Raw genomic sequence first — 23,515 nt, 5'->3', positions numbered from 1 at the left:
CTAAAAAATCCACTGCGCAGGCTCGAAGGGTAATGACCTTTCCCAAATCTTCGTTCGCGAAGACTGGCCATGATGATACGTAAGTGGGATGTAGAAGCAATGTTTTGAAGACTATTTTTTCCATGGAGATGTGGTATAATTTAAGCTTTGTATTCAGAAAACTTGTGTGTTGAACTCTGCACAGGTGGTTTTCTCTTTCCCTCTGACCTGTTCAATGTTTGTTTCCTCCCTCTTTTTTTTCTTACGGAGGAAATAGTTGTCTATTTTCTCTCTAGTATGTTTTACCTTCAAGGATCTATTATTCCCTTCCTTTTTGTCTTTTATGCCTCCACGACATTGTTCATTTACCCAAAACCTGTCCAAGAAGTCAGTTTAAGAGCTTTTTAGAATTTTAAAGTCCTCAAAGTTTGTTCTGTGAATTTACAATGTGAGCTCTGTAAGCACAGACTTCTTGAAGCTGTAAGTAATCAGACAAAACAAAAGAAGTAAAATACTGTGTTCTCTGAGACAGCAAGCACTCTGTGTGGAGCATTTTTCCGTCCTGTCCTATGCACAAGGAATTGAAACTGTGATTATTTTACTGCTTAAAAACATCTTGGCAAGCCACAAATAGTTTTGATGTGCTTCGGCTGGGTTGAGAACAGTCTAGGTTGCAAATGGCTTTTAAACTATGTATAGACCATCAGTTCTTTCCAACTTTGGGGCATATATAGGCAAGGTGCTCTTGTTTCTTCTCAGAGCTTTGCCTGTATCATTTTCCTGTCTTTGTTCCTGGTGTTTCATAACTCTGTCTTTAAATACAAACCCACTTATGTCTTCTTGCCACGATAGCTATGTAAGAGTCTGCTGATCAGGCAAAGCACCTTACTCCTGTGATAAAAAAGTGGCCTACTTTGTAATCTTCTATTTGTTTAAGAGCTTGTTTGAAATTCAAGGATGCTATCAGACACAGTATTGAAGCCCATTATCTAAACTCTTCTGTACAGTCCTGGAAAATTTTAGCCTGGATAAAGGTACAACACACAGAGTTTCAGGAAGATATGCCTTTCAGCGACTGGAGGCAGATGGTCCAGTACTATAAGTTTAAGCACGCATGAGAAGGCTTCTCATATAAGAATTAGATTTCCAAGTCTTGTGAGTAGCTGGTAGAATTGAATTACATAAATATTTGCTAGTGTTTGTGTTTTGCCTTATGGAAGATTTTTCCAGAGGCAGTGTTAAATACATGCTGTGAAACTGTTCAGCTTCATTTTGTTGACAGACCCTTCTTCCTCTCTCTCCCCCTACTCTTTTTATCTCCACTATTATCTCTTCTATCTATTATTTTTTATTTCTCTAGACTATTATCTCTTTTTTACTATAGCTTGTACTTCATCCTTACTGAAACTTAATGTAAAGTACTGCATCAGCTTTAGCTACTACAGCAAGGTTTTGTTGCCTTGCTGTCTCAGCTATCCTATGGGAATCCTCAGATCATGGAAAGACAAGAATGTGCTATGCAGAAAGCATTCAAAGTAGTCTTGATTGAAGCTGTACTTGGAAGGGTTTTGCTGTATGCTATTCTGTCCAAAAGAATGTTTTTCTTTGTATTTTTCATTTGGAATACACTAATGAGATATAATTCAAACAATATTTTGAATTACTGACTGTGAAGCTGTCAGACTGGTTCTGAATAACATGAGCTTCTGTTTTACAGCCTTTTCAAGAATGTGTGATGATTTAAGTGTGCGATTTTAAACTATTTATAGTTAGCATTTTGGAATGAGTGAAACCTTCAACACTTAGAACTTCATAGTTTTAAATCCTTTATTTCAGAAGGATGAGACGCTTCAACTAGATTAAAAAAATTGTCAAATGTCTAGATAGACTTGGTATTCCCTTTTTAAAAATTGTTCTATTAGACACTGAAACAGCACAAAGAAAAAATCACCTCCTTTCACTGCATTTGTAACTATTCATAAACTGGATAGTTAAGTGAATTTGCAGTTTGCTTGAGTAAATCAGAAACAGTTTGCCCAATACATGTAAAAGTAGTGTCCTTTATTTATGATACCAGTATAGTCTTACTAAAATGTCCAGTTTTATTCATATAACTAATAACTTTTCCAAAGAAGGAATTACAAGTTTTCTTTTTTCTCACTGAAGTGGAATGTGTGATCATGTAAACACTAAATAATTTGAACTTTTGAGTACCACAGCATATAGAAAACAGCAGGCTGAAATATGACTCACAAAAATAATGTAGGAAAATAATGGTAGTTCTTTGTACTAAATATGTGGTGATTGGTACATTTGCTGATTGTATACATAAGTGTATGCTTATGTGTATAACTGAAAGAATAACAATGGATCATATTATTAGTTTTACGTAGATAAAAAATCTTTATATTTCGGACTGTGGGTAGGTGCTGAGTCATGTTGGAGAGGACCTTCATGCAAGTCTTAGAACAACTATTTGCTGGTCAGTGACTTGTAACCTGTTTTAGACAGCTTTACAGCTTTGCTAAACTTAATCCCTGATGCTACTCATGTTATCTGGGTCACACATTATATTCTTAACTATTAAAGCAGACCCTGGGAAAGCCGTTTCATGAGATATTGGCCTCTGCTGGGTTCCTCTAGTCTCCCACTCCTTCTGCACCTTTATCTGAAAAAAAAAAGTTTTTTTGACATCATACTTTAAAAGATAGCTTAAAGAAATCTGTATTTTAAATCCCTTTTTCTCTCTGCCAACACAGTGTCAGGTTTAAGATGAAACTTTCAAAAATTGAGCCTATTTGCTGTTTTACATTTCCTTTAGCCTTTTTTGCCATTAGATGGCTTTGTGCTTTTAATAGTGGGGTGATTTGTATTAAACAAGTTTGGAGTTTAGCCTGTGCATTTCCACCCTTCACCAAAACAGCCTTGATGTCAATTCATGAGTTATTTTGTGACTTTAACTGTTTAATACCTGTGTGGTTTTTCTTATAGTTAGACGCCACTGGACATGCAGTGTGTGAGTGATCTTATTTATAACAATGGTCTTATTTATAGCAAAAAACTTGCACTTAGATGTAATATAGACTGATGCCACATAGAATGAATGCCACTAATATTAGTGCAGATATTTAAAATAACTTTTAAGCAATTTATACCAATTATCTTTGGGGACTACAATCCCGTTTAGTGGGTTTTATACTATAGTTTTCTGTTGGTGTGGTACCTTTTTTTGATAGTTTTTTTGGATGATATATTTTAATTACTTAAAATACATTGTGTGGGAACTTATGAAGGTTGTTTGGTTTTGGGGTTTTTTCCCCTCTCCTTTTTTGCTAAGAGTTTGCTCATGCCTTCTGTTTTGTAGTCTTACAACATTCGTATCTGTAGTGGAGCGAGCTTCTTCATTAGTGTAATTTTTATGAGCTCCATTAGTCATTCCATGCCAGCAGCAGTTGTTGCATCCTTGCTAAAAAAGCAAGGTTTCTCTCAGATCTGGACTATATTCTGTATGCACATATCCAGCCTTAAGTACTCTGTGCATCTGCTCCCTGGTGTACAAATGATGACTCTTATGCTTATTTGCTGATGTACCTTGTGCAACTTTAGGGTGTGTAGGGTATTGTTACATAAAAAAGCCAGGAGGGTGAAGAAGGCATGTGAAAGTTGGACTGCAGAAGTTGGGGATTAGAGGTTTTCAGTGAGATACGAGTCTTGGTAAGGAGAGATGGGAAAATGGGAATGGGAAAATCTTGCTGGAGTTTTTGGGAGATTGGCTTCTCCATGGTTGCTGGCCAGAAAGTGGCACAGCTCTGATCAGGTAGTTAATGGCAGCTACTTCTCCATCTGCTGCTTTTTTCAGAAAGGTAAGGGAAAAGGGGTGATAGTGGGGGAGCGGGGAAGGAGGGGTGAGGAGTGGCCATGAGCATGGTTAGAAGTGAATGAAAAATAAACAGATACTATGTGTTTTCCTGGGGCACAGTGACCATCTCAGGAAGAATGCTGTTACAAGGCTGCTGTCAGTAAATAGTCTGATGAATTATGGGACAGAATTGGTAGAACTCAAAGTTACTAGGAGAACTTTGCTCACTTCCTTCTAGTTACTGAGGCAAGATAAAAGACGAGAGGAGTTAGGTGAAGATGCCTTGATAATGGAGCTATTTGTTTTACTAATAGTTTCTCACACTTAAAAACATAATTAATAAAACCTAAACCTGCACAAAATTTTTCCTAAAATGTTGCACATTTGGAATGCTCACTCTGCTGGAGAAGTGTAGTTTGAGGTCTCGTTAATCTTAGTGCGAAACCAACAGCGACTGAAACACACTGAATAAACTGATGTTGCTTTTATGGTTTTGATATGCTGAGATGTCTTACCCCAGCATCAAGATTTGTGGTTTAAGCCATTTTAACGTGTGTTTGTAAATCAGGTTCATGTTTATGACAACCCAGCTACTAATGGCTAGATCTGTAGAAATTAATTTCTTCCCTTCCCACCCCCCAGACTAAATAAATTGCCTAAATACACTTTTTTTTTAATTAAATGTAAGCATTAAATTAAAAATGTAATTTTTAATTAAGAATTAAATTTGTAAAGCAAATTGCTGTTACCATCTCTCCATTCTTGTAAGGCCATCCATCATTTTATACTATGTTCTTTATTTTGTGAGTGCAGCTGATAAGATGTATGTGAAAGGTAAATGAGATAACTGGATACTGCGGTAGTTTGGTCTAGGCCTTCCTTGGTGACCAGTTTGAAACCAAGGAAGAGCCCAGATTTACCCAGTATTCCCTACGATTTTTACGTAAGCTGGGCTATAAGAAGAAAGGAGGAGAGGCCTTCGCTCTCTTTCCTTCCAGCGGCTTGGAGGTGCAGGTTCCCTGCTGTTGAGTCTGTCGTGTTGGGGAGTGAGGCCTGGTAAGGCCTTGTTGACCTTGGGAGACGGAGGTTGCTGGCGATCGTTCCAGTGTGACCCTCTGTTGTCCCAAGGAGAGTAGTGAGATAGTTTTTTGCCAATTCTTTTAGTTGCTAGCTATTGGGCTACTAATCGGGATATATATATATTTTATTTTGGTTTTGTTCCTTTTCCCTTCCCCCTTCCTTTTCCCTTGTGAAATTGTATATATATTGCAATTGTATATAACTCTAACATAAGTGTAAATATATTTATATATATTGCTTGAGCTGTCTCTCTCTCGTTTTCAGTTTTCTTGGTTGTTTTTCTCCCTCTTCTCCCTGAGGTTTGGGGGGGGGGACACGACTTCTTGTGGTAAGGTTTGGAGACTTGGCAGGGAGCCAGCTTCAAACCATATCAATACCACAAGTTGCTTTTGAGGTGAGCTCAGTCATGAAAGTGGGAGCTGACAGGTAGTGGACCATATGTGTGCTTACAGACTTTTCATTCAGAGTTGATATTCTGCCTTCCCCTAACTGTGCAAATATAAAGTAAGTTCTGTTTTCCTTTGAAGACCTGTTCTATATTTGGCAGCTCAGCTCAAAGTGTGAGGTGGAGCATCTTAGGTTGCATTAAGTGCAAATTTTAACACAGTGCAACTAAAACTACTACTGAAACATGCAAATATCATTCTGTTTAGAATTTATAATTTTCAATTATTATTGCTAGTAGATAAGTAATAGTGTCTCAATATTATGAATGTGCATTTGAAATGGAAAGCAAGGTGAAAAAAATCTGATTCTGTAAATCTGTTTTGTCTTTACTGTTTGTTTGTTTTTTTAACACTAGTGTTTTTGCCTTACCCTAAAGAAATAAATATCCCTATATCCCTTCAGCCCTTTTCCCCTCCACCAAAACATGAATGCAGGTTTGCAGTAAATGACTGAGACTTCTGCTGTATTAACATAGTTTCTCATTAGCTGCCTTCTTAATATAAGGCATAAGAATGTTTCTGGCTGTGGCTAGACTCAAATATAAAGGAAATTCCTATGAAAGTTATTTTCATGCTGCCTAACTTTATTTCTGGACTGTGTCTGTTAAGAAAGATACTAACAAATGTAAGATTTCACTTAAGTGAAATAAATAGAAATTATCACCAGTGTGATTCTAAAAATGATTAATACTTTGGTTAGCTTTAACCAAAAATTAGGTTTTAAGATGAAGGCCTTCACACTGCTCTGGCTCTTTCTTGGCTCATGCTGGGAAATGTTTCTTAGGAAGTAACATATCTTCGTATGAAAAAAACAGAACCCAAAAACTGATGAAATGCATACTTAAACTTCAAGGTAGTTCCTAGATTCTCACATCTTCCTTGAAGTTCTTTCAGCCTGGGTGCTTTCAGTTTATTTAATTTCAAATATTATAAAAGGAAAAAGAAGTTAACCAGTTACAGGGCTGCTACATAGTCATGTTTTTTATATATGTATGTATATGTTTTAGTCCTGCAAAGAAGTGCAATAGCCCATTCAGTTCTTACCAGTCCTGTTGAGTACAGGTGATTTCTTTAATTCTTGCAAGATGGCAGTTTTCTTATGGTCAGTGTTGCAGTGAACATTGAACTCATTGAATAAATGCCTGTGTGCTCTATGGTGTTCACTGATGTACATCTGTTCACTTGAGCTGTGAAAACTTACCTGCTACTCATCTCTTATTAATTCTTCACATTAGCTGTCTCGTTTGTTCCTTCCTCTTAGGATGAATAATTTCTTTTTACATGGAAACAAATTTTTATCTGATTATGTCAGAGTTGTTTTTCCTCTTGAACTTCTATTCCTAGGAGACTTCCACAAGTAAGCGTAGTTAGGTTGGTCTTCATGATTCTGCAGATCTGAACTGGTGTTGCTTACAGCTTTGCCAGTTGCAGACAGTAATGACACTGTTCAATTGATCTGATGTAGTGCATACTTCAGACACTAGCAAAATGGAGAAGAAAGCATCCAAGATCATTGTTGGTTTTGAAGGATTGCCCAGGATCAGTTTTGGTAGCACAAAGGGGTCTCTGTAATCTCTTTTCTTTTTATATCATCTGTCAGTACAGAATGGCTTTAAGTCCTTATGTTTTTGTTGGTAGAAATGCATCTATTTGGTTTTATGTGTCAAAATCAATGATATCTGAATGTTCTTTGGAAAAAATTATACTTGCATTATAGGGATATTTCATCCATACATGCTAGAATTGATTAATATCTTATTCACGATCCTGATTGATGCACGTGGACCACGTGTTGCTGCTAAATACCTTCATTTTACCAAAGATATTTAAGATAACATAGTATAGGATTTCCCCAATTTAAACTCAAAACTGTTAATGCAGAATATTCTGTTGCTTGAATTTCATTGCTTTGGGACACATTTGCTGAAGGAAAGTAGAGAAAAATAGCATAGAGTAAACGCAGCTTTATGAATACGACCGATATACAGGATTATGACTTTGAATTTTACTGAAATATATTGAAACTTTCTTGGAAAGCAGTTCAAGGAAGTGGGGTGTGCCTGTAATTCTGAGAAAGCAGAAGTTTCAATTAACAGAAATATCAAGATGTATCAAACTCATATAATGACGACAGCTTTTTCAGTGCAAGTTCACTGTGTATTTGGTAGTGCATGGTTGGGTTGATTCCAGGTGCAGCAGCAATGTTTTGACTGGATGTTTTTGTAGTTAATGGAAAAAATGTATTGCTTTTAATTGGAAATGTCTATTTACCTTGAACAAGAATCATGTTGTTGCCTTGGTTATTGGAAACAGTGCTTTACTATGTGTGTAGAACATACTTGATTTAAAACTACAGCAATGACAACAACAAAGTTCACTATTGAATTGCCGCATTCTGCTACTAATGGCAGCAGTGGAGTTCTTTTAAAGACTAAACTCCCATGTGCAGCTTGGTTAATAGGCAAGTTACTAGAAATATTTCAGGGCTTTGGAGTCTGATTACTGTGATCAACCTCAGATAAATTGCAATGTCATTACACTACACCTGGTACTACTTCTTGATAGGACGTTCCTGATAGTAAGAAGCTTTTTTTAGTGTATTCACAGAACACTTTACTAGGCAAAAGAGTATGTGATGTAACTGATGAAATAAAAATATAGATCAAGTTTTTTATAAAGGTTTTTTTTTTTTCCTAGAGAAGGATGTCTTTCAAAAATTTATTTTCACAGAAATATCTTTTGCAGCCATAATAGAATATGTTAGTATGTTACATGCCTGGGTTCTCTTTCCTCTCTTTGTGTATTGCTCATTTCAGTACCTTTTTAAGGCTCTGGTTTTATGTTCTTTTTGTGGGTGTGTGGTGTGGTGGTGTTGTTAGTACAATATTTCTTTTTCTTGCTTTATTTTGTCCAGAGCAAGATGAATTGTTCAGAGGCTGAAAGGAACCTGTTATTCTCTCTGTTTCTCTTTGTGATTTTTTTCTTCCTCCCCCTGCCCCAGGAGATAAAATATTATGGCTTAGGATTTGCAAGGCTGACATCCTTCCCCCATTTCCCTACCCTTAAGAAATACTTTTTGCCAACCTGAAGCTGATAAATGGTGTTTGAGAGTTTTTCTCTTTGTTACCAAGCTAGATATACATTTTCAGTTTCTGTTAGCTGGAAGACAGTGGGCAAGAGCTAACTCATATTCAAAACTGTTCACACTACAGTCTTTTCCTGACATAGCTATCTCAATCAGGAAGAATATCATCCCTGACAGTATCCTAGCTGTGTTAACATATAATTTCCTGATATAGCTTGCTCTTGCATCTGTATTAGGATTTGTTTTTATAACTGTCTTGGGGAGTGTTGGTAGTATGGAGTATGCTGATTTAACTATGGTAAAAGAGTCCTGGTACTGATGTAATTTTCAGGAGTGATTGAAAACAAGAGCTAAGGGAGATTTTAAGATAAACTGAATGTTGGTATGGATATTGTAATAGACAGTTATTCTAAAAAAATAGATTTGGTTGTAACAGAAGACCTCGCACTTTAGGCTGTGACCCAGTCTATGAATAATGAGGGTTATTTTCCCCTTTTATAAGCTGCTGGGAGAAGAGTGTAGGTTATTCCACTCCTGCCTGTTATACAGCAAGGAATCATTTGATGTGTGGGGAGCTCGGACTCTCAACTGTATTTGAAGGAGTGTGTCCGTGTGAATTGTTTAAAAATGTGATTAGCATATCCAGTGTGTTCTGTCAGATTTGACATAAGTGCGATTGCGTGTTGTGTCTTGATGCTCTGTACTAATGGGTGATGTGACATTACCAACTGTGGAACTGTGGCCTGACATACTAGCAAGAACAGGTCCGTTCAGGCAATTCACCTTTATTGCTCCAGTGAAAGTTCTTGGTCCTGCTAATGGATACTAAAGATTCCTTTTTTTTTTGTCCTGATTTTTTTTTCCCCATTTATACAGTTTCTGGATAAAAGCAGAGCTCTAACTTCTTTTCTGACTTGTGCTTTGTGATAATGTGTTTCCTGCTTCTATTAATTTGGTAGTTTACAATGTAATATCTGAAGTAGCTCCATATGTATGAAAATAGGCCCTCATGCTTAAATTAAGGTCTTTATTTACCTTTATTGCTTTTATTCTCTTCTTACTGGTCCAAAATATTAAATTCACTGATAATTCCATGGAGTTCTAATGGGTACCTGTTTCTATAGTCCAGTTTCAAGATGAAATGTTTAAATTAAAAACCATTGGTATAGGTAAGCGTGAGTGAATGTTGTTTATTTTGTTTGTGTAAGTGAAATATGTTTACTTCAACTGTTTGTGAAAATTTGGTAAAAGTTGTTTGACAGTTCCTGAGACAATTTGGGGGCAGGTGAGTCAGGAGGTTATTTGTCAGTAAAATCCACAGTGAGGTGAGCTTTGCAGATAAAGGGAAGGAAGGCTAGGGGTGTGTTGCTTTTTTTTGTTTCCTCATCTGGATGAGCCCATCTGTATTTTCAAATGGAGAGCTTTAGTCTGTCATTGCAAATAGCTGTGCTAGAAGCAGTGCTGGATTAGAGACAAAACTGCAAGTTGTGTATGCACCATTGACTCAAATGTAGTAGTTACTCAAATGTGTAAATTTCTGAAAGAGAACCTTTTTGAACATATCTTTGGTCCAGTTATAGTTGATAACTAAGATTCTTTTTTCTGGGAGTTTTTTAGTGAGTTGGAATCTCATTAGGGTGATATGTTTTGTTATTGTTGATGGGGCTTTTTTTGGTGTATTTTTTTAACACTAGATGGTTTTACTCTTATTTTTAACTTCAGAACAGTGTTTTACTACCTAGTTTAAGCACTGATAAGAATGTTAGTTTGAGGAGCCTGGCACTTGCTCTAAGATGTTTGTCTCTTTTCAGTTAGATCTAAATTATTTTCTGGAGATGCTCTGGAGATTTCCCAAGTCCTTCCCTTCTCCCCTTGGGCAATTAGGGGAACTAGTGAGCACAGATAGTGTAGTGGAAAAAATGTGATTAACACAGATCAGTTAGCCATAAGGGGTTCTTATTTTCTTGCAAGTGTCATCTCCTACAGTTTGGTATGTTGAGTACAATTTTATGGAACAACTGACTCAGTCCAGTGGCTTTTTGTCACAAAAAGCTTCTTCATCCCCACGTGGACCCATGGTGTTGCAAAGGATGGCACTGAGGAGACACAGCAGTCACCTCTGGTATTTGTTGATCTTTCTTCCTGAGTCAATTCCATTGATTAACTGGCTGGATTTGATTTTTGCCTGAAGGAAAAACAGCTTTTTGCTAAATTAGTGTGACAATTTGGCTAATAGAGGAGTCTAGTTAGTGCAAGAACGACAGAGTTCTGAGAGAAGGCATGGAACCTCCAGGCAATGAGCTGTTGGGTCCTCTCAGCTGTACTGAAAGGTGATAACAGGTGATCAGAAAGAAATTGTTTGGTACCATCTTTTATGTGGTTTTTAAAGAGCTAAACTGTAAATCAGAAGTTCTGCAGTCTGAGCAGCCACTGGAGAAGTTTAAGGTAATGATTGGATGCTAAAGTACATGGGGTTTGGGGGCAGGGGTTGTTGTGGGTGTTTTTTGAGGTTCCACATACCAATCAGGAGCTGTTCAGTCATGTGATGCAAAACAAGAAGTTTAGTAGAATTTTATCATGCTGGCAGACTCAACTCTAGAGAATGTATGAATCTGGAGCAAAAGTAAAAACTTTGTGCTTTATAGTGTGATAGAAGCATGATTCTCAGTTGTCATCTCTGATCTGAATTAGATACGTAAGTGTACAGACATAACGTTAATCAGAAGTCAGGATGGGACCAGAGGAATGGGCAAATGAATTTAAATGAAGCTTTTTAAAAGGATCTGTGTCAAAGTACTGAGAAGTGATCTGCTCCTTGATGTACTGTGCTAGTGCTTGCAGTAGAACGTGAGCTGTTATCTGTAAAAATAAGCTTCTATATATTTTTACATTGAGGTTGTCTGAGTTTTTGCTGCCATGACTGCACTTTAATGCTAGTACTTGACAGATCTCTCCCTGAGCTGGGCTGATTTGTTAAGCTGTTAGAAAACTAACCACAATGTATAATTTTCTGCTCAGTTAGCAAGCAGAAGTAGCTCATTATGGGCTCAAGTGAGCGGCAATACCAAAGCAGGAAGGTGAGGCCGTACATGAATGACTTAATTTCCTTGCACTGTCTTGACAATATACTTTTAATGCTTTCTGATGGGAATTTGGAGAACCTGGAGACAATAGTTTCTGAAATTTTTAGGAGCATCTCCCTAGTCTGTGTTACTAAAAAAAAAAAAAAAAAGTTTTAAACATAATAGAAGAGAAATCACAGTTAAGCAAGATAAGCTATTTGAATAGTTGCTGAAAGGTATGTGTATCCGTCCTGGTCCATATACTGCATATTGACTAAATAATGTATACTTTTGCTCTTAGTTTTTTTTTCATAGAGACTGCTTGGAATACAGACTAGGTAATGTAGAACCTGAAATCCCAGTGCCCAGGCTTAAGTTTTAGTTTTATAGAGCACCTGGATTCTTCCAGTACTAGAAAAGATCTCTAGTAAAAATCATGGAAAGAACTTCAGCTGTAAGTAGCTGTAAGAAAGATTACAGAGTTATAAGCAACTATGAGAAAATGGAAGTCTTATGGTATTATAATATGGCTACTACCTCATTGTGCATATTTTATTTGAAAGTGAAAGCATTCCATGATTGCATGCACAAGTGTTAATTAGCTTTTTTCCCTACATCAGTGCTGAAGTACCATTTTAGCTTCTGTGATGTAAAGCAATTAAGCATCCAGTTGTTTAACACCGATTAGTATCTGCCTGTTTTCATGTATTATAATAAAAATCCAGTAACTATAGTTTGGTGAGTATATTAGTTTTCTCTCTTTTAAGGCAGTACATCTTCACATTCTTTTGTGAATGTGTCATTATCTCTCTCTAACAACTTAATCAATGTTTCTGTGCTTATTTTTTTTCCTCTGGTAAGTGACAATATTAATCACTAGATTAAAAAAGGCTTGATTTTCAGTTTGTTTGCAGATATTAGAGTGTTTTGTTGGGTTTTTAAAAAATAACTCCAGTGAAAATGTTTCAATCTTTCTCTTACAGTTTACATTTATTAAGCTAATCTGTGTTAAATGTTGCATTCTGTAATTATTTTTTTTTGAGTAGAATTGCCATATCAATTTTATGTGGATTCTAGTTGATTAGAACTTGACAGACAGTGAATTGATTTTGAAATGTACTGTTTCTAAATGGTACTGTGCTTGGGAAAGAAGATCTGAATTAAGCCATCTCAAACTAAAGAAAGCTCTCTTATTTTCTCTTTTATGGCTTATATTGGTAGTAACTACCTTCCAGTGAAGCAGTTAGTTGCTTCAAAGCAATCTGAGTGCTAAATGAACTCATGCAGGCAGTATTTGTTTGACTTTGAAAGTATATTCAGCAGTTGCCAGTGTGTAATATATAAAAGCAATGAAATTGTTTCCTTTTTCCTTAATGTGAGGAGAATTACATTTTCCCCTTTTCTCCAGTTAAAGTACCTCGTAATTTTCGCTTGTTGGAAGAACTTGAAGAAGGGCAGAAGGGAGTAGGTGATGGTACAGTAAGCTGGGGCCTTGAAGATGATGAAGATATGACACTCACCAGATGGACAGGAATGATTATTGGGCCACCAAGGGTAAGTGTGATGAATTAATAAGTTTGTAGGCAATACAAAATGCAAAAACATGTTACTTTTCTACACCATAAAGGAATTAGTTGAAATTCAATGTATGAAATTGTAGAAATGCTATATATTCCTGTTAGAATTCTTCACTTTCAGGCATGTTAGTGTTTTCAATCTAGCCTTCCCTGTTCCTGCAGCTGGCTGTAAAAGCCACTTGTGATTTGAAGACTTATTTTACTGTTAGGAATATATTCATTCTGTATTTCCACTATTACTGCACAGAAGTGTACAGCAATAATACAATAAACAGATAGCTGTCTTTCCACAGTTTGTCATATGTGCCTGGTAGTTTCAATTTTATAGTAAACTGGCAATATATTTTCAACTTTTACAAGTTTTATCAAATAGTCTTTCAGTATAGCAGTGTCAGTGTTTCAGTTGAATCATGCCTAAAGACTAAGCAGCTTTTAATTACCTCTGATAGTTAAAGTATATGCACAAAGCTCAAATCCTTCTGACCTTTGAAGTTCTGTAGAATGTCATTTAGATTGATAAAACCTGCAAGAGAAGTAAATCATCTCTTGTATCTGAGTATCTGCCTCATGAGATGCAAGTGGAGACACCTTTACTTATGTGCGCACTTTCTCATGAGTTACAATATGACACAAAAGTTCAATGTGTAAATGAGACTTTTAAATGACTAAGTAGCATATGTCTTTCACTGCTAGCAGGACCTTACTATCTGTGGATGCTTGTTGAAGCAACTGTCCAGGACAAGAACCAGGATCAGAACTTAACCTCAGTGAAGACAGTGCCTTGCAGAGTAACAGAGTTCCAGAATTAGATTCAGTGTAATTCAAGCTCCTTTTGGAAGTCAGTTCCAACTTGCAGCAGACTGTAATGAACACTTGAATAATTGTTGTGAGCTCCTAAGATTTGAGTGCATTTGGGAGAGGACAAATTTAAAATATAAGCATAATGATTGTATGCTTTGGATGCTGACTTCTGTGGAATCAGTGTTTGAGTACCTTTTGAAGAAACTTTGTAGTGTTATGGATTTGGATAAGAACTCTCAAATTTGAGCTAGCTGAAGTAGTGTCTCCCTCTCCAAAAAGCCTCCAGAACTGCCTGTGACTGGTTTCTTATTCGACCTAAGGTAGACTACTCCATATCTTTGAAGGGAGTGATTATTATAGAGCATCCCATTTGTTTTAAAAAAATAGTGAACTTAACTGAGCCTGGTATGCGCTGTTAATTCTGGTCAGTTTGTATTTTGTCATTTTATTTTTTTTATGAGAAAGAATGCATGCAGATAATATCTTGTGCCATATCAGGGACTTGCAATCTTGCTGATAGAATGACTGGCAGTACGCAGTGATTGTAGAAAGTGGAAGCCACCAGTTCCCAAGCCAGTGGTGGCATCTTGAGAGGAATTGCATATCTGCTTTCAGTGTTTGTAAAAGATAGGTGGGTTTTTGAATTGGCTGAGTTATATAGATGGTGCAGTAAGGCAAAACACAGAGAAAGTTATTAATACTGTCCACAGCATGAACTTCTCATAGGTGGCTTCTCTAGAGCTGTGCAAAAATTGCTTATCAGGTTTTTTTTCTTGCTTCATTTGAAAGGTGACCGGCATGGATGGAGGAGGGTAAGATTGTTTTGGATTGAAGGAAACATTTTTCTGACCTCCAGAAAATGGAGCTTTATGCTTTTTGGGAAGCTGGCAAGGGATGCTTGGCTCGCAGTAAAACAACGACTTGATAAACTCAGCAAAATTGAGAAGCCACCTGGATACGAATAAGGGAATGAGAATGAGTGCTGTTCTTGGAATTTTTCAGAGTTTTGAGCAGTATATATACATTTTGACCTGCTTCCACTATCCCTCTATGGGAAAGTAAATTGTTTTAGCTGAGTGAATAATGAGAATTTTTGTTAATATTTTCTTGCTGTGCTACCAGCTATGTTACCTGTAGCAGGACAAGATGACTTGTATTGGGCCTTTAGCTTTTAATCATAAAATGAGAATGTTAAGGGTTGGAAGGGACCTTAAAGATCATCTAGTCCCAGCGCCCCCTCTGCCCCCCCCCAATCCTGCCAAGGCCTTATCCAGCCTGGCCTTGAACACTGCCAGGGTTGAGACATCCACAACCTCCCTGGGTAACCTGTTCCAGTGTCTCACCACCCTCACAGTAATGGGAAAGAATCATAGAAAACCTTTTGTATTGCCTTGTTTCTTTCTGACTCGCTGCTCAGTTTCTATGCCTTCTCAAAATTATGGTACACAGGGTGCTTTAGTTAGGGTGCTTTAGTAGTCCTGTTTCCATTCTGCCTTTTAATTGACCACAGAGTGGACTGTCGTTTGGTAACTTGGCTTCATGGTTGATACTTCTGCTTGGAGTGACAGCTGGCTGATGCAGAACAGCTTAAAGATGCTGCTTTTGGAAAGTTCAGAGGCATGTTGCTGCTTTTGGTTCATGTTGGCTGTATCTGTTGTGCCAATAGAAAGACAGGTGTAGAAAGTGGCTTTATCTTCCTTTTAGAGCACAGAGGTGTGTGCATCAGTGACCAGCAAAGCCACTGAAAAGATTAAAAAAGATAGAACCATACCTAATTTTAATGTGACTTTCTCAAAATATACTTGCATTTAGAACTATCTGCTCTCTAATCACTTGGGAATGACATCTGCAAGCTAGCAGTCACTTTATTGTCCAAAGTTCATAAATCCTCCAATAAACCAAGCATCTTATATATTTTCCATAGTGTTAATTACTTGCAGAATATGTTTCTATTGCAGATCCTTTTTTTATCTTGTTCTTGGTTATATCTTAACTTGAGTTATCCATCTTTCTCCATTTCCAGTTTTTTTGCAGTGTTAGATATTTCATTGCAGGAGAAAGTGGTAGTTTTCCTAAAGATTATTGATTTCTCTCAGCCCTGGACTATTCCAATGTTGTTTTGAGAATGCAGGTGGGTAGAAAGGATGAGAGCAAATGTGATTTAAAGAAAGAATTGTATTGTGTTAAAACTTGTGTGTGGAATAGTCAATAGGTAGTATAATTTACACATAATCCTGAAGTAATCAATGTAACCAAAACAGTGGAGTATCAGTCAGTAATCCAAGACCTTCAGTTTGTACACAGTATTAACAAATTTATATTTATTTCATATTTCTTGAGCTTTATTCTTCTCGCCTTTACTCTGCTTTTTAAAAAATCAGTAATATTTAGCGTTCAGTAAAGTGCATTAGTCTGTTTTTTTGCCTTCTAGACAAACTATGAAAACAGAATATACAGTCTGAAAGTAGAGTGTGGACCTAAATATCCAGAAGCACCTCCTACAGTTAGATTTGTAACTAAAATTAATATGAATGGAATAAATAATTCCAATGGAATGGTAAGTTGAAATGGTAAGATCAACCATGTTCTTAATTTATATTATAAAGTATTTCTTTGAAAAATTCAGGTGAGGAATATGCATGTTGGACAGAGTTTTCATATTTAATTTTTATAATATAAGTACTGTTTTAAATTGAATTTTTGTGGCCTACTACTTCAAATCTTTGTGGCTCTTAGTGGCTTATCAATGAGACAAGCATTATTTATAGTACTGAGACAGTTTTTTCTTTTAAATGGAGATGAAAGTTTTGAATGGGAAAACAATTAGTGTTTAAGCTATGTGTAGATGTTTCCCTTGTAATACTCTTACAAAAGGGGATTTATAACAGGAATATTACAAACTTTTTCAGATTTTTCCATTAATTAAAAATGGAAGTTGTTTCTGATGAGACTCAATCTCGATGTATTAACTCACCTTTAATGAACTGGTGTATTTATATACTTGTTTTCTTTATACTGACTTTGTTCAGATCCAAGGTGATTCTGAGCTTCAGTCTTAAGACCTTTTGGTATAGATGGTAATCACTTTCATTTTAAAGATCAGTTTGCAATAAGTTAGTTGCACTGATCTTACACTTAGGATGGGAGGAGTTCATATACATGAGCAATGGCAGCAGCTCAAATAAGTTTGTTACTCAGCTATTCACTAAGTACTTTAATCCTGTGAGTAAGCCTGAGGTACCCCATTACTCAAAGAAAGGAGGTGTGAGCTGTCTTGCCTTTACAGTGGTATATACATATATCAGCAGGAAATGCAATAATATATCACACTTGTCTGTGTGTACATTTGTCTTCAGTGGATGCAAAGTAACTGGGTTAAGGTTACGTTAGAGATGAGTCAAAGACCATCTTTGGATTTTAAATAATTTGCAAAATCTAAAAGAAAGGTGGACTTTGATTGCTGTAATTAATAGTACTGAAATGGGAAACTTTAAGTTTCTAAATGACTGTAGTGGAGGGAGAGGTTCTCAAGGGTTCTTTTGATCTATGGTAGTGTTCTGGTTGATCATCCAAAGCCAGTGCACTAACACTTCAGAAATAATGTAAAATTACTTTGAAAGTACTTTTATGTAGCCAACAATGTTACTCTACCTGAAGATCTTATCAAAATTGCTATCTGTCAATGGATGCCTTTCATCACAGCTGTGGCTTGTTACCTAAGTTTATGTATTTATTGCGTTGTCATTAGCAGAAACTGCCAATTTGGAATGCAGCAGAGCTTTTGGTGTGTTTAGAATATGTGGGTTTTGTACCTCTTCCTAGTAACATGGATTACTCTGAATTGGTAGAGAAGCATGCCCTTCTTTCTTCATCTCTGCCTGCCTCAGAGTGTAGGTGTTGGTTTTTGGAAGCAGGATCTCAGACTTGTAGAGCCTGAAGGCTCATGTTTGCCAAGCCAGTTGACTTGAGCTTTTGTTTGGAGAAGTCTACACTCCTCAGCTTGCTGAGGGTGAATACTGTGACAGGAGATCCGCCTGGTCATTGTGAAAGCACTGTAAAAATTGAGTCATCGGTACAGGAAAATTTGATTTTAATAAGTTCAAACCTTATACAAAACCTTCGTTCATTTTTCCCTCAACAGTTCTATAAACTTGTGTATCATATGAAGGATTTGCTATGCAAATGCATAACTTTTTTTAAAAAATGAATTTAAATAGGACTAAATAATATTTTTAATGAAAAGTTTTCATAAGTAATGAATCTAAAACACATATATTACCTAATCCTTAATGTGCCAATTGTCCCAGTGTCTTGCATTTTATCTTATTTTGCCTTTGTGCTCATTAGAGAAACTGTGAGGTAAACGGGGTTCAGCATCCTGAAACAGTTCATGTTGCTGCTTCCTGATAGTTTCTTCTTGTTTCTTTCAAATTGTTCTCCCACTTTCTGGTCGTTTTTCATTTATTAGATCACAAGTCGTTTGCTGCATTCTTTGAATGAATGGCAGGCTTTCATCTTCAGACATATTCTACTATCTGTGCTTCTGCGTGCACCCTGGTTTTTGATATGTGGCCAGCTTTTGATCACATTGCTTATAGATGTCACGAAGAAGTTGGTGACTTGCAGAAAAGAGACCTGAGAGAAATGGCAGCTGTAATTGTGTGTCTTAGCAGATCATGCTCAAAACATTTGTAATGTTGTTAAGGTAGGCTTTACGGGAGATGTGTGCCAATTAACACCTGAGGAAAAGTAGGGCCCCCCCTGTGAGTTTAGAAGGTGATAATTTCTGTTGAGTTAGAGTGTGAGTGGTGGAGGGGAAAGGTGGACAAGTGCTAGTCACTGGGGCTCTAAGGAAAGTAGTCTCATACTGCCTTGTTGGCAGTGGTTCTCAACCTTCTTGACTTACAAATCCCTTTTACACTTTGCATGAAAAGTATGTGTGTGTAATGAATTTATTAATACTGACAGGTCCAACTTTATTGACTTTTTGATTGATTATTCTCTGAGAGAGGAGTTTTGCTTGTAAGTAACTTTTCTGTCAGCAGCATATCTTCAGCGATCGCTGTTTGATAAATTTAGTGCAGGAAAGGAGAGGACTAGTTCAGGAGTATTTTATCTCAAAAGACTTAACTTAGGTGTTCTAAGGCACCCTGTTAAATTATCTTTCTTATCTGCAAGTTTTTTGTGGTTTTCTTTTCAGTTTGCTTATGGAACTGCTGCATTTGTATTCAGAATTATATTACTAAGGTCAGAAAAGCTAATCCAAGTACTTGTGTAGAGCTGGACAAAATGCCTTTATGTATTAATGGCATTACTGTTGTAAAACTAAGTTATCATTCGTAATGCTGTAGGGTCTTTTCTCTTGGAGTCTTATGTATCCCATACTGATAAAACACAGATTGCATTCTGATGTGCTGTTTATTTTCCATTGTCTTTTGAGGTTGCCTGATTTTTCCATCTTTGAGAGCGCTCTTCAGCAGTCTGTCTTGCAGGACTTGCAATCACTTCTGTTCATTTAGATACCATTTACAGCTGGAAATACTTGTTTCCTTTAAAATCACTTGGGACACTGTCAGCTACAACTCTGTAAGCTGCTGTCCAGTTACTGCTTTGAGTATGTTTATTGTAGACATTTGTTACCATTTGCTACTTGTTGAAGTTATTTGGAACATTATAAACACTGAATACTTTGCATCACTGTGTAAAATAGTTTGTTTTATTTTCAACTGTTTAGAAAAGAATGATGCATTATACATATTGCTTCTCCTGCTATTGTTTAAGGTTTCACAGCGGTCTACCCCCAGAATAAAGTAGTCTTCAGATTGCAGTTTGCAGCTTTATCAGCTTTATGTAACTTTGAAATGTCTCCCACTATGTCCCAGGGCATGTATTTGAATATTACCTAATGCTTTTGTGTGATTTGAACACAGTTTGTGTCACTCTTTTAAATGTCTTATCATTGTTCTTCATAAAGTGAGTTTATTGTGAATCAGCTTGGAAATCAATTCTGCAACAGAGAAAACAGAATCTGAGCCAAAATCTTCACTGCTGCAAGATGTTATAAGAGAAGTTGGTGACTTGCAGAAAAGAGACTTGAGATAAATAGCAACGAAAATGTCATGTTGGAGCAGTCTTTAGTCAGAAAACAACCATAACAATGTTAAAGCAGAATTTGCAGTCTGTGAGTTTGTTGTTACAAATTCCCAGTCAAGAAAGAAAAGCAGGAGGAACTTATAAGTGGTCAGCTCTCATGTTCCAGTCTATGTAGTATTGTATTGATTGAATAGCAGTAGTGACTGACTGCTGTGTGCAGTAATTGAGGCAGATATACAGATTTGAGGGAGCCTACAAAGGCAAAGTTGAAGAGAAGCAAGGAGAAGGAAGATGGTGTTGAAACAGAATGACCAGACTGAAGATTGATGTTCATTTCTGTAGTCCCAGAACAACTACCTTTCCAGCCATTTTGACTCTTGTCTACTACACTAAACCAAATACTCCTTTAAAAAAGTAGTAATAGTACAGGAATTACAGTGATGGTTTCACTAGTGTTAACTTTCGAAACCTTTCTGTATTAGCTCATACACCTGTGTATTTTAAAATGGCATGATGCTTCTCCAAAATAGTGCTTTTCTTTTGATGCTGTTTTTCTTCCTAATTTAGTAAATGTTTGCAATAATTATTAAGTAATCTGTCTGCCTTTCATACTCTAGTTTGATGACATGCTGTCTTAGGCAACTCTACTGACTGTAAGGGGTTCCAGATTCTGAGCAGAACATTATTTGTGTGAAAATAAATGCTTTTTAGTACTGAGCTGTGAACAAGATCAAGGATCCTACTTAGGGACTTCTTTCCAAGGTGGTTTTTTTAAACTGGATTGGTTCCGTCAGTTCAGTTCAGAAAGTAGCTCCTCGTACATTAAATGGTTCACCTGAGCTGATAGGAAGTAGCACAGTTAAATTAAAAGTGACTAGTGAGAGGGAGCAGAAGTTTCTTGGGTTAATATTGCTGCCCAGGCCAGCACATTGTTAAACCTTGGACCCAGCTTCCTCCTACAAAAAGGTTTAGTCTCATCCAGTGTTCTGAAAATAACCTCACTTCGAATAATCTAGAAATAAGACATCTGTATTAACGTTCTTATTTCTGATTACAAGTGTTTTTTCTTTCAGCTTGCACTTAAGATGGAATAAGAAACTTGTTGATGTTTTATACTGTCTAAATCACAAAGCAGTGGTTTCCCTTACTTTTATAGCCATGTGGGCTGCCCATGCTACTCTGCCAGTGGAATTCAGTAGCCCTGTTCCTGCCCATGGGCCTGCTTTGCAATTGCACGACTGTAGACCCCTCTGTGTTGTTAAGTTCCTCTGTGCAGAGGCTGGGACTTAACCTGCTGCCAAAACAATTCCCAGGATGACTTTCAATTGCTGACTTTCCTATGGAAACCTCCCTGTTATAATATAATTGTGTAAATTGTCCCACAGGTTTTATAAACGCATAGGAGAAGTCCCATGTCCTTTCCTTTCAGTTCATATTCAAATTGGTAAGTGATGTACAGTAATCTTCACGGCTCCGTAAGATGACTTACTGTAAGAAGGATGCAAAGAACTAAGAAATGTCCAAACATTATGGATCAGTTATTTCAGTATTTAAAGACATTTCTTAGTAAGTGTAGTGACTCTAGATGTGTCAGAAGCACCATGTAATAGCGATGTGAAATAAATCACTAACAATACTTGTAGCGAGGAAAAAACAAGGGAAACGTACCTTTACAAAAGTGTTCTACGGACTCTTGCGTGGCAGGTTCTTTTAAAGAACTGAGGAATACCCAGGTGCTTGTATTAGCATAGTGAAGGTGATTACTTGTTTCTTTTTTGGGGGTAATTGGAAAAAAACTCTATAACTTATACTAAATAGCAACTCCAGTTTTGCAGTGAACCGGTTGCTGATGCCCTCCTCCCTCCCTACTTTCCTTCTCACTAATATTAGTAGCAGCACAGATGGAAGGGTCCACCTGCATGGATTTCATTACAGAATCTGTATTTGTGTGTAAGTACGTGATTGTTTTCCTTAAAATACTGTATGAACACAGGGACTTTATGCCACAGAGAAAGTGTCAGGGAATGCTTAGAATGTTTCTTAGAGCAATTAGGTCAACAACAGTTATTTATGTAGAGATTTTATGTTCCATCATAACTTAGATTTCTTTCTTCTTTTCCCAGGTGGATGCACGGAGCATACCAGTGTTAGCAAAATGGCAAAATTCATATAGCATTAAAGTTGTACTTCAAGAGCTAAGACGTCTAATGATGTCCAAAGAAAATATGAAGCTTCCACAACCTCCAGAGGGACAAACTTACAATAATTAATTTTAGCTGATTCTCAAACTTCTGTCTTAAAACAACAACCTTCTACTCATGTTAATGTCTTGATTAAATCTCACAATGCAAACACCCACACATTAATGAATTTCAGCTGGTATACATGACCTGGACATTTGTAAGAATATATAATATATGTATGCCCAATATGTTTTCAGGCACTATGGGAGAAAAAGGCAGCACAATTATTTTTTTTCTCTTATCGAGGCACTGTCATTTAAGCATAAGCCTGAAATAGCCTAAAATTGGAATTCAGGTTTTACAAGATGAAAGCATGACAGAAAGTGTCAGATTGCTGTGGAATAATATATGTTACTGAAAATAATCTCTGGAGAAGGCAAAATATAAATGGCATGCTTTATCCATCTTGCTTAGTAAAAGAGCTGCAATTAAATTTGTTTTAAGGTAGCAGGTACAGTGAATACCGTTGCTCATCTTGTTTTAATTTTGCAAGGGTGTGGGTGCCGACTACTAGTAGTGTCACAAAGTATGTTCAGGATTGTTTTGATACCTGTATTTATAAAGTGGGGGGATTAATTTCTGTTAAGCAGCTCCTGTGTTACATGTATCGGACATGACAAATATTTGTTTACAGTCTTTGTTCTAATAAACCATGCATTTAAGTTTTAGTGAAACAAAGGAAATGTATGGATATGTGATTGAGATTAAAGTTAGTCTTAAAATGTAAATAAAATGTGGAAAGTGTCTGAGGCTGTGCCATTTCTATAATAGTGATGTAATATATGTACAGTAACTTGCAGAAGTAGTGGAAAGCCAAACATAATATTGCTGCTGGTGTTACATGCACCTTTTGTCCTTATCACTTTTGTATGTTTAGTTTGCTTGAGAGGTCAAGAAATTCCATTTGTTGCAGGGGAGTAAGTTCTGTCATCTGTAGTATCACTTCTTTAGACAAACTTGCGCTCTGTGTGTGTGTGTATATATGTTATTTCAAAAAAAACCCCAAACCAAACTAAAAATAAAAACAAGGAAAACCCCCTTGCCTACGCACGTCCCCTTTAGTTCCCCTCCATATTCTTTTGAGAAATGAGCATAACTTTCACTCTGCTTCCTTAACCTCTAGGCAGTTTTCAGACCACATTGCTGAAGTCTGTTCTAGGTCCTTTGTCTTGCTTTCTTGCATCTTTTCCTCTTTTATGTTTCTTGCCTTTTCTTCTTGTCTGTTCCACTTTTGCCTTTTCTGAAACACACAAGAAAGAAACTTCAGGAAGCTTTACTAAAAAAAAACTA

At 36.7% G+C, this 23,515-nt stretch overlaps 1 protein-coding gene across 4 annotated transcripts in view; it reads left to right on the top strand.

Moving 5' to 3' along the window:
- Positions 1-22,971, top strand: part of UBE2V2 (ubiquitin conjugating enzyme E2 V2) — a 34,151-nt gene extending 11,180 nt beyond the window's left edge. For 3 of the 4 annotated variants that reach the window (XM_064653564.1, XM_064653574.1, XM_064653550.1), the window contains exons 2-4: positions 12,920-13,065; positions 16,321-16,446; positions 22,106-22,971. In XM_064653564.1, coding sequence (XP_064509634.1) covers positions 12,920-13,065; positions 16,321-16,446; positions 22,106-22,252 — 419 coding nt within the window. In that variant the 3' untranslated portion in view covers positions 22,253-22,971. Of the gene's footprint in view, positions 1-12,919; positions 13,066-16,320; positions 16,460-22,105 lie in introns of all 4 variants that reach the window. The other variant, XM_064653555.1, reaches the window with a different exon arrangement.
- Positions 22,972-23,515: the final 544 nt, after the last annotated feature.

The sequence above is a fragment of the Pseudopipra pipra genome, chromosome 1, assembly GCF_036250125.1.
Source record: "Pseudopipra pipra isolate bDixPip1 chromosome 1, bDixPip1.hap1, whole genome shotgun sequence".
Classification (NCBI taxonomy): Eukaryota; Metazoa; Chordata; class Aves; order Passeriformes; family Pipridae; genus Pseudopipra; species Pseudopipra pipra.
Note: the sequence above shows the minus strand (reverse complement) of the source record. Positions and strands in the feature narration are given on the sequence as shown.